Here is a 12,466-nt window from a genome sequence, read left to right on the forward strand (position 1 = left end):
CACATGTGCTGCATTTTGCAAGGAAAACACTGCTAAGCATTGTTTTGTGCTGGAAGGTCTCCTTTCCTGCACAAAAGCAATCCTACATTTAATACAGACACTCTTGCACCATGGTGCAAGAGTGCCTGCGTTGCCACTAGGCAGCACTAGGAGATAGCAAAAATGTACCACATCTTAGTTGATATGGCTCATTTCTGCAGCCTCCCTTTCATCAACGCAGCAAAAACTTTGCTTACTGCCCTCTGTTACATGGAAAATTTGTAAATCTGCCCCTAAATTACCCCCTTAAGGTTTTGTACTGTATCTCTGTTCATATTACAGGCAATCTAAAGAATGTTTTGTACCAGAACCAAATATTTTTCTCCTAAATCAGAATATATCATGACAAATATTATTAATTCAAATAGAAATTAAGAAACAAATCTTAATAAACAAAGCATTTAAAATGTCAAAAATCTTAATTTTTATTTTGTTTCAGCTAATTGTGAAGGTCCTCGAGTCTTATTTGTTTAAAGCTATAGCAGTATTAGAGCATACACACTAATATACCAGAGGAGCAATGAAGTTCATAATTGAATAGGAATTAGCCACGAGAAACAACACAGAGCTGGTAAGGCTTTGGTAAATTTCCCAAACCGCTGACATCTGGGAATAGATCAATTTTCTCTGGTTCAACAAGTGATTTTATGTTGAAGTTCTGCAGAGTGGCCACAATTAAAAGAAATATCTCCATGCGTGTCAAACCCTCAGCAGGACACATACGTTTTCCTAAAGAGAGAGAGAGAGAGAGAGAGAGAGAGAGCGAGACAATAATGAACATCATAAGACTGGAACAACATTACACATGAAATCACTTCCTATTTGTTAGCCTCTAGGGGGGGCATTTAATTGACTTTTGCCTAGTTATTTGGATACTAAAGAGTACTCCACGGGTAGGAAACTCCAAACAGAAATTGCAATGAGAAACCTCACAATGAGTGAAAGTTTTTAGCTAGATTCTCGGCATATTTTCATCAAAAAGCAATCATTATGGAATGACCAGAGAAGTTGAATAACAAGCAAAGCATTTCACTAGCAGATCCAAAATACCATGTATGCATATTTGTGTAGCCACACTAAAGGCTAGTCATGTCTTTGAACTCTAACAACTTATTTGTACATATCCACATTTTATGGAAGATAGGGCTACCTACATGGTCTATAATGCCACCGCCAAATAGGAACAGGTGGAAAGTTTATTTCCATAGCAGGCAGAGAGGGTTTCCAGCAGTGGTTAAATTAGGTCGATGGTGGGTGCCGGTCGGTCCCAACGGCACTCCTGTTTGAGGACTGGGACACATTCTGCCACCTCCAGTGAGCACTAGTTCCATTAGTGCACAATCCTAGGGACACAAATAAACTGCACGCTTCAAATCAAACAATCCTCTGAACCTGGTGCTGACACTGACCTGTGCGAGGCAGCCCGCCTCTGATACTGTGCACCCCCAGGCTCCTTCCCAAGCTTATGTGCTGCACGGTTGACAGCTCCTACTGCTTCGCCCTTGAATATCACATTCTAACAGTGCAGGTACCAATCATTTTCTGCAGTCAACCAATCAATCAATCAATCAATCAATCAATCAATCAATCAATCAATCAATTAATTCTCTTCTACTTATCTAAAAAGGGCACATCAACTTCAAACAGGACAGCCTGCATTACAAGGCCTGGGCACACATGAGAACACTTCAGCAGGCTAGAGCATAGAGCCCAAGACCACCTGGACCTTCATGGCCAAGGTGCACTCACGACAGTGCACACTATTCCCGAAGCCCAGTAAGTAAAGCAGATACGATAAGTAATGAAATGACAATATAGAAATCGGTCCTCATAGCAGGGGACCCATACATTTGGATCCATTTATATCCTGTAGCGTTACATGCAAAAACATGGATAGATTTCTCGGCAACGACTGTAAGATTCTCACACTACTTGCTCATCCAATCCTTGATCTCTGCGAAAGTCTACAGTAGGCACACACAGCTGGTAAAACATTAACAGTGCCACAGCAAGAGAATGGAAAGAGAGGTTTTGTGAGTGAGTGTGTGTGTGTATGTGTGGGTGTGTCCTTTTCAAATTGTATGGAGAAAAAAGGGAGTAAGTGTCTAACAGAAAGTGGTAAATGTATGCTGGTGTGTGCCGTTGGACCCCAACAGCCATTACTCTGAATGACTGGAGCTCTTCAGAAATCTGGCAACAAAAAGCAGAACTATGAGGCATGTGTACACTTCAAATATCCTTCTATCGATATAGTTTTCTCTTTGGGCCAGCCACTTATTTCTGGTATAGTACACTTTTTGCTGTCCCTAGGTTGTATTACTCTAACATCTTTCCCTTGTGCGCTTATGGCAGCACAAACCTATCCTAGCTCATGTCTTCACTGTTTCATCCTGCCCTCTAGCCTCTTCTCTGTGCCCATGCAACGACCCTCTCTTCTGTCACTTTTTGTAATCATAGCCTCTTTTTTTAAGGACCATCCTCTTCTGTAAGCCTATGATACTACCTACTGATCTGCCCCATTGTGATCCTCTCTTCTCTGTGGCCATGATTTCACCAATTCCTACATATCAAGGCATCACCTTCTCGTTTGGCCCATTGTGTTATTTAATATTTCTCTGCATATCCCCATGTGTCGCCCTATTCTTTGCGCTATAGCAGTGATACTTAAGCCCTTGACTTTTTTGGACCCCCTACTTATTTATTAAAATCTGGGAACCCCTACTGAATCATTATTGGAATCCAGCGACCCCTCCAAATAGTCATTGCTGGAAGCTGGGGACCCGGACTTAAGCAATTTCTATGATTTGAACCTCAAAACAATGAACATAAATGCAGAAGCAATCATTCATCAAAAATACACACAGGTGATGAAATATTGAATTTAATTAAAAAACAAGTGTAAAAAAAATCAAAAGTTCCAACTGAATGGGAAGGTTGGGGCTTTTTGTAAAATCAACTTAGGTCACCCATCGTCCATACTTCATTCTGTTTGAGGCATTTGCCTCAAATTATTCTGAAGACATCAACTTAATTTTTAGCCTCCAGATTCAAACTCTGCCTCATTTATGGGACGTTTAGAACATTTAAATTTTACATTTTCCTCCTTTATTTATATGCACTTTATTAACTTGTTAATATTATTTAATTTTCTAAGCAGTTGTGGATCGATCGTCTGATTTCAACTTTACTGCAGTTTGATGAGTGCCTTATCTGCGCGAAAAGCCAGCTCAGGGATGAAACCAGGACTGCGCAGTGCGACACACTGGGATTGGGGACATGCTGTCCTGGAGCAGTACAGTGTAAAACCATATGATGTAGAGTTTTTTACATTTTTATCTGACTTTTTGGTCTCACCCTCTGATTAGATTTTCTAGGTAAATTGAGAACAATGTCATATTTTATTCCAAAGATATTGTTTTACTCTTGACTGTGCATCATTTACCATCTTGCCTGTTTCCCAATTGACTCACATCAAGTCTTTTAGTTTAATAAATTGATTAGCTTCTATGCTGTGGCCTTAGACAGCAATTTTCTGGATCACTGACAGAACATCGATGCTGAAAATATCGACCTGACAAAATATCAAGGTCAAAATATCGAATACAAAAATATCGAATTCCTATCTTGAAACAGGTAAGTACAAAAATATCGAATCAAAAATATCGTTGTAAAAAATATAGTCAAAATATTGATTTTTTTAGATGTCTTAAAAGTAATTTAAAATTAATAAATTAATAAATATAATTAACTAAAACATACTTAAAAATACTTAGGTAACAACGGCTTATCCACAATTGGCACATTTAATTTACTTAGAAGTCCCTAATAAAGTGAACTACATGTGCCCAGGGCCAGTAATTTAAATGTTACTAGTGAACCTGCAGCGCTGATTGTGCCACCCACTCAAGTAGCCCTTTAAATATGTCCCTGGCCTGCCATTGCAGAGCCTGTGTGTGTAGATTTAAGCTGTCATGTCGACCTGGTAAGTTTACCCTCCTGCCAGGCCCACCGCTAAGGTAGGACATGGACAGACATATGGTCAGTGTGCAGCTTAAAAAGTTGAACATGTACTTTTAAGTTTTATATGTCAGGTAATGAAAAAATCGTACATTCGTTTTTCACTCCTGCAAGGCATATCTTGCCCGTAGGTTAACATTGGGATTGCCTTACTGCATATCATAAGTGTAATTACCAATTGGGACAAGATAGGAATATTTTGTGTGGTGTCTCTGGACTCACAATTTAAAATCACAGCTTATGGTGAAGTTGGAATTAAATTGTATGTCTGAAAATGCGACTTTTAGAAAGTTGGCATTTTCCTTCTTCAACCATTCTGTGCCTCTGCCTCTCTCTGAATTCACATCTAGGGTGGGTGCAGCTGGAGTTTGTGCATTCCCTGTAGACAGTCACACTCAAAGGGAGCTGGGGTGTGACATTCACATCCTGATGGTCCATCAACAGGCTGATTGGCCTTCCTGAGCTGGAATGGAGGGAGGAGCTGAAACGTGCATCTGATAGGGCTGTGCATGTCCCACACTAAGAGCTGCATACCCCCTGTAGTGAGTCTGGAGCCGGGACAGGAAATGCAGGGACCTTGTGGACTTCAAAGGCCTTTCTTTGAAGTCTTCCCCACTTCAAAGGCACAACTCAGAGTCGTTATAAGTACTGGACCTCTGACACCGCCAACTCAGTACACTCTGGACCTGAGGACACTCTGCCAGGAAGAAGGACTGCTGTGCTGCTGCAAGGACTGGCACTCTGCTGGATTCTTCCTGGTGGTGAGAAGGACTGGACCTGAATCGCTACATCCCCAGGACCAAGTGAATGCAAGGGTTTGCTGGCTTGCCTCCTGGTCTGAAGTCTCAGAGACATCAAAGACTTCCTTCAACTCTGCTGCTTCAACTGCTGGACTCCGCCAACTGTGAGTCCTGCCCTGTCAAGAGGTGCCAACCCATTCCTGGGCCTTGAAAAGGGGTTCTGCATCTGTTTTCCTCAAAATTCCAAGCTTCGCCTGCTTTGCACCAATCGGAACTGACGCATTTGCCTTCAACATTGACACAGTGCTGCTTCAACGACATCCCTGCACAGCTTGACGAAGACATGGGGCCCGACTGCGAGGTTCGACGGCAACGCATCTTCTTCATCGTAATGGGTTTGACAACGACGTGGAACCCGTCTGCGAGGCCCGACTACGATGCATCTACCCAACTGCGTGACTTGGAGCCGATGCAGCTGCTCCTCAACATCAACACATTCTCCAGAAGTTTACTGTTTTCAGCAGGGCCTACGTGGATTCTGTATCCAAGCCGCACTCCTTCGCAGTCGGCATGACTTTTTAGATTTTATCCTTTACTATTCGGTCCAGTGCAACCATAAAGCCCCGGTTAGCGCGTTATGACTCTGAGCGCTATAATCCACGATATTCTTTAAAAATTCATAACTAATGTTCTACATTTTGGAATTTTTTCATTTTGGTCTTGTTTTGTTCATTAAAGTAAGCTCTATTTTTCTAATCTGGTGTAGTTTATTTTTGTGTGGTGTTTTTCACTATTTTACTGTAATAAATGTTGCACACATACTTTACACATTGCCTCTTACGTAAAGCCAGACTGCTCCGTGCCAAGCTACCAGAGGGTGAGCACAGGTCAATTTCTAACAATGAGCAATCATTTTACATGGGTTCTAATAAAGAAGTTCCCCATTTACTTTCAGTTGTCAGTCTGCCAGTTTATGGTCAATTATCTAAATACGAGAATAAACAGTTGATGCGTGAAATGCTTGAATTATTCTCAGACATTAGTAATCTCTTGAGCTGTTGCAATCCATCACTGTTTGAACACTATGCCATGACAGGGAGCAGCCATATGCAAACTGGCCAACGCCCTTTTCCAGTAAGGCCAGTCCAGTCATTTCAGGCTGGACTTTTCCTGTTAGAGTAGGTCCAAGACAGTTTTGCATACAAGGTCACAATGGCCTATAGGGCAATCTGGCAGTGCCCTGAGGACCGGTATGTCTGTTTGTGGGCCTATTTCATGGTTTCTTGGACCACGAATAATACCTGCAGCAAACAATTGAATACATTCATCCATATCAGGCAAAACACATCTATGGCTTGCCTTTACAAGTTCAAAAACAGTCCTGATTTGCAAAAGTGGGCCACTTTTTAGTGATCTGATTTGCTAATGAGACACTTTTGTTTTGTTCCTTGGGCCTATTTTCTGTTGCAGTCTGACAGTATTTGTATATGGCTGGCCACTGCAGTGAGCAAAAGGGCAATGGACTGAGATACAGGCATGAATGATCGCTAGTGGTTGCGATAAATTCAAGCATTCCTTCCACCACCTTGTTTTTTTGCTGCAATCATTCATGAAAACATATTTCAAGAGGGTAAACATCCTTTACCCCGCAGTCACAACAACGACTTGCCTTTACAACGTAGTCGCTACCCTAACATCGAAGTTACCAGGCGTCACTTTACTCACGCAAGTCATTACAGCAACTTCATTTAGAGGGAATGTTGTTGGACTAGTGTTCGATATTTAAGTCCAACACGTTCCCTACTGTTGCGTAGACTGGAGTTGGAATAGTAATTTATGCTATTCCAAAGTCCAGCACCCTCTAAAGCAAGTCATTGTAACGACTTGGGTGGTAACGTAACTCATGATAACTTCGCAGTTGAGGTAGTGACTGTATTCTAAATGCATTTTTGGTAAATGCATACAGAGTTCCATCATACAACCACCAAGAGATAACCATAAGCATGTCACTAATAAACTCTGTTTACTTTAAAATGAGATTCAGTTTTATCAACTCATCCAGCACTTGCTAGGCTCCCGAAGAGAAACTACTTCCTCCTCCTTAAGAAGCACACATTTTAATCACTTTAGAATCTTGGCATCCACAGCTCATATTGCCCCAAATCACAGCAACTGGATACTCACTAAGATTAGGTTAACCTACACGTAGTTCTGCTCTCCAGCATATTTATGTGTATGTAAAAAATCAATGTAGGTTGAATTGTTGTTAACTCTTCTTATTATTGGATTGACTAATCATTGCTTTAGTCATCTTGCCGATACTTAAGTCTGCCTGAACAAGGCTGGATGGAGTGTTTACAGTTGGAAAGTGGATTTAACCACATAAATTCTGTATCTGGTTTAAAGGGCACACTGTGAGACCTCCAGTTCAGTCCCCATCCAGTTCTGATGCTCATTTGTCATATACTTGGGTAGTGCCTAACAACTCTATTAAAAAAACCTAAGAAGCCCTTTTTCTAAGGGTTGGAGGAAATAAATTGCAACCATCTTTAAATGGTGTCAGAATTAAAATCTGGTGTTTAGCGGAAATGATGAAACTGTGGAACAGCTTTGTCAGCCTCCAAAAAATCAGTGAACTGTTGCGACATGATGGGACATTGGTATTAAAGCATCCTGCCAATGAGGCAGTAATGATTGTTTTGTTTTTTTTATATATTTTTATTTTTTTTCTCAGGAAAGCTTAGCGCTCAATCAATAGTTTACATCCAACAATATATATAACATGAAATCATACATGATATGAGAAAACAGAACGAAAAGACCGAAAATAAACTATTGTTCAATTAATGGGCTCCAGACTTGTATTCCCCTCTTCCTTGCCCTTTGACCTTTACATTTATACAAACCCATCTAAAAATTAAATACATACAATTTTTGGGCAAACCAGGCTTGGAAAGTCAGGGGTCAGGATCTTTCCATTTTGTAGCAATCAATAGCCGCAAAACTGCAGTTACCATAAAACAAAAAGGGACGTGGGATGAATCCAACTGTAGATTTTCCTCATATCCAAATAACAACAAAGTTGGAGTCAATGCAACTGGTTTTGTGATGATTTTAAGCAGGAAGGATTCAATCGCCAGTTTTAGGTCATTAAGCCGAGAACATTCTGAAAGCCTATGCACACTGTCTGCTGGACCAAACGTACACCTTGGGCAGTGATCATTTTCCCGTTTTCCCCATATAAACAATTTCGCAGGTGTGAAGTATAAATTAAACACTGTTTTAAAATGTTGTGCTTTTAAATTAGCAGATAAAAATACCGTTTTAGACAGCCACAATGATCTGCTTAGATCTACGTCCTGTTTTCCCAATTTGTTTGCCCATATGGTTTTGACTCTTGAAATATCATCGGCCTTAGCTATGAGCATGATAGAGTATAAGTCCTTGATGGAAGAATGTTTAAAAAGGAGGTGCTCTAGCAACAGAATTCTACCTTTGATTGCTAATGACTGGCCTAATTATACTATTGTCTAAGTCCCATGGAGATGTTCAGCTATGGGGTACTCTTGGGAAGGAAGGGTAGTCAGAGAATTGTATTTCTATTACGACTTTGTCTTGGGCCTCCAATCCATTGCTTGTCACCTTGACTGGTCATGCGTAAGCAGGTCTCCATCAGTTTGGGTTCAATACATTATGATACAAAGAATAATTGGAGAGATAGTTAAAATATAAAACAGCCGTCTTCACAAATTGCCTTTTCCATCTAATACAGTATTCCTAGTAGGTGATCAACATGAGGAAATGCAGTGCTTTTAGAGAAATGTTTGCTACCTGCGGAAAGGGGGATGAAGGCATCGTTGCTCTTAAAGCCACCATTTTCATCCAGGAAGTTCTCAGGGTTGAAGCTGTCTGGAAACTTGAACTTCTGAGGATCTCGAAGCACAGTATGCAACATCATGAAAACATTTGTGTCCTGAAATAACAAGTAGATGATCTGATTGATAATTGTGTTCTGTGCACGCATAGCAATTCACAAATTATATTTGACAAGCTGTTTACTGTAAAAAGGCTATGAAAGCATGAAACATTCAGAACTGTGATCAGAAATATGTAAACATATGTGGCAGTTGGTGTAGGAGAGTAGGGTCTGCAATCCTATGATCACCCAGATTTTTTGCTTTTGCTTCATTGGTTTACGACTTTCTCCGGCTGTGGGCCTGCCAATCAGACCCACAGCCTAGCTGTTCTCTCTCGAAATTAACACACATGTACGTTAGGTGCATCCACTAATTGGAACTGGGCCACCGTGTCAGTCCCTGTCCCAGCATACCACAGGTATCCAGGGCATCGGTGTACCCAGGGCCTACCAGGGGCTGAAGCATGTATTATGCCACCCCTGGAATGGCCGCCCAAATCTGACACAACTGGCTGCACGACAGCTGGGGCCACGTGGTGTAATCACCCGTTGCTGTAGGTGTAGTATTCCTACACCTAAACCCTAAAATGGACATAGGGATCCCTATCAGTCACTCCTATAGCAGGCCTTATCGATCCTGAAGGCAGAGTGCAGGGAAGCATGTGGGACGGTGCTCTGGCACGAGCTGAGCCCGTCGACGGCTTGCGGAACCAAGTCCTAATAGCCGTTCCATGGTGACGCGGGCCAACTACTTTTAATGCATTATAATCCTTGCGGTTATTTGCTAACTTTGGCATCGCATCACCTATACATGTCGAGTAAGGTGTCATACGAATGGGAATACGAACCCCTCGCCAGTCCTGGTGACGGGGTTAGCATTCCCCCCTTTTAGAGGGACACGACATGGAAGTAACCTTGAACCCCGGTTAAAGTTGACTCAAGCCTCAGCATCACAAAATGGATGCTGCCACCAGACACAAGTCTGACCTCCTGCTGCTGGGGGACCTTCCAGCAAGGGGAGCTTGGACAAAGGGTTTCCTGTCGAGGGCGGTGTTAGCACCGTCCCAGACAGGGTTTGTGTATCCCAGGTAGGCAGGGCTGAAAGGAAGGTGATTGCAAGTGGCACCCCGGTGCTCACTGTGCATAGCCCGGCTCAAACCAGTTTCGGGGGCACACCAGCCCCTGAGCTGGCGCGAAGCCGGACAAAGGTTAGGGGTGTAACCACCCCCCTCCTGGCTCCACCCATAGGTAGAACCTAGTCACGGGCCAGCCCCTTTTCTTAGAATAAAGGTAGGAGCGAGTCCCCTTCCCAAATTGGATAATCAGATAATCGGATAACTCCGAATCACGAACTACTTTCCACGAAAGGAACTCTTGACTATTTCTGAAGACTCTCCCTTGTGGCTAAGGAGTAGCCACCCTGCACCAGCAGGCACCATCTAAGCGCTTGCGGTTTGCTGTGAGTCTCTCCTACGGATCAAGACTGCCCAGCTCGACGAGACCCGAGTTCCCTGCCATCTCTGACCTTTTACCTGCCTCATCAGCCCAGCTGAGAGTCGTAGGTGTGACGAGACCTGCGGGACCGGTTATCTTCAGAACCTGCACGACGCTTATCTAGCACGCCCACCGAGGGACCCTCGAGTGAGTGCACCTAGGGTTTGAGAAGCCCTAACCCTGAGCAGCTCCAGCATCGAAGTCTGTCTCCCCAGCATCCCCGAGATCTGCGTGGGGGCCCTTCCGCTCCTTGCTGTTCGCCGCGTTGTTCGACCACTTGCCGACCGGCTTGTGGCCCTCTTCACGACGCACCACGATTGTTTCATCACTAGTCTGGTTGCTCCAGACTGGCTCTTGCTCCCCTTCAACAGAGGAGTACCACGGACCCTCCTGGTCCACTCCCGACGCCATTTTGACTCCCCCGCCTGGGTGGCCACTGCCAAGATCCGCTGCCCCTTCCTGGGCCCAGCATCGTCGACAGCAGACACCTTCGTGGGACAGCTCGCCCTCCATCCTGGTCGCCGCCGCGCCTCCTGGTCCGAGGAACAGCCGAGTCCGACGTCACCCACTCACCTGGTCGAGGTGACTTCAGCCGGTACCCTCCTGGTACCCACATGATCGCTGGCTAGCGGTTGAGAACTGAGTCCCCTCTGCTTTCAGGTTTTCCTTCACCACCGATCCAGGCTTGGATCGCTCTGAACATCGTCACTGGTCGCCTGCCAGCAACTTCTTCTTTCAGGCTCCTGAGACTACACGAGGACTCCCGACATCTTGACGAACTTCACGCAGCCGCAGCCTCCGGGCTAGGTAACTCGAGCATCTCGGTGCTCCATCGCAGGTTCGCTCTACAAGTGTCCAGTTCCTTTTTCGTTTAGTCCCACTGATCGGATCACTCCGGAATCAGTATCTCCAGACTCTAACCATTCGCATTTCACTGTTAGTGTAGATGGTTTCTCGTGTCCCTCGGGCATTTGTGTAAATTGTGCAACTGAAGTATTTTCCTAAGAGTTTTGTAGTGTGCTTAGCTCCCTGACTCATAAAGAGCCAGGGTAGTCTTGTTATAAATAAATATCCTTTTATTTTCATAACAACTTGTGTGGTGTCCTTTCACTTGGTGTTCAAGGGGTATATGTGATGGTAAACAGCTGGCTTAACACGCCCTCTAGAGTTTAGCCTAAGACTGCTCGTATCCACGCTACTAGGATAGCTGGTCTAAAAGGTTGACTTACAACCAAACATCAATAAGGGTCGTTTGGAATGATACACAGTGATCACTAGAATAGTGAGCACTACATATCAGGCCAACTTCTCACATTGGTGAGCAGCGGTTGGGATTTGAGCTTGCTGTTGTTTTACCACACACGTATCCTAAGAATATCGCAGTGAAAGATCACATAAGTACCCAGGTACATATAACTTAACTTAGAATACTCCGAGTTCTACTGAACCGGCTGTTGTAGTGTAACAGGGCTTAGCACACCCTGACTACAACTCTTAGCAAGGGATCAGTAGGTAAACCCATAGTGTAGGTAGGTGCAACACTTACACCTCACTAGAAAAGCATGTCGGTCCACGGAGAGTCTGCAGGGACTCCCCTAGTGGTCAGTGACCCTCCACAGGTCGTGTCACGATATGCAACTCTTAGCTTCAAGGAGATGAGACAACTGTGTGCCTCCCGGAAGCTAAACCAGGGTTCTAACCCTACCATCGCAATACTGATAGGTCTCTTAGAGGCGTACGATGCTAGGAGGTCCTCTAACCCAGGTCCCCCCAGTGCAGATGGGAACATGCCTCCCTTAGAGGGAACCCTCGGTGACCCAGACCTCGACCTCCACACAGAGGAGGAGGACGAGAACGAGTTATCGGGAGACGAGGCAGACAAAGGTCCAGTGGTAGTCGGCAGGCTTACAAGGACCAACTTAAGCAGGCATGAGAATGGAACTGGGGGAGCCCCGGGCCCACGCTCAAGCAGGCTCAACCTTGGGAACGGATGAGCTAGGTCTCTCTCCAGAGGCTCTGGCAGATCGGTTCATACACATGTCTCTCAGGCACCTTCTCAGAGAGGAATGACTTCCCCTCAGAGGAGGGAGCATGAAGCGAAGATGCGGGAGGTCAATCTGAGGATCGAGCGGGAAGAACTTGCCCTCGCCAAAGAAAGACTTGCCTTAGCCCGAGAGCAGAAATTAAGTGGGTTAGATCCCACTGGTGGCAGCATTCTCAATAGAGAGAAAGACAGGGGTATAGACACTAGACACCTGAG

General features: G+C 44.2%; 1 protein-coding gene across 1 annotated transcript in view; it reads right to left on the reverse strand.

Moving 5' to 3' along the window:
* Positions 1 to 439: 439 nt before the first annotated feature.
* Positions 440 to 12,466, reverse strand: part of LOC146798102 (cytochrome P450 2G1-like) — a 610,713-nt gene continuing 598,686 nt past the window's right edge. The window contains exons 8-9 of the mRNA XM_085625317.1: positions 8,628 to 8,769; positions 440 to 768 (exon numbers count right to left, since the gene is read on the reverse strand). Of these exons, the coding sequence (XP_085481443.1) occupies positions 584 to 768; positions 8,628 to 8,769 (327 nt within the window). The 3' untranslated portion in view covers positions 440 to 583. The remainder of the gene's footprint in view (positions 769 to 8,627; positions 8,770 to 12,466) is intronic.

This window comes from Triturus cristatus, chromosome 9, assembly GCF_964204655.1.
Source record: "Triturus cristatus chromosome 9, aTriCri1.1, whole genome shotgun sequence".
Lineage (NCBI taxonomy): Eukaryota > Metazoa > Chordata > Amphibia > Caudata > Salamandridae > Triturus > Triturus cristatus.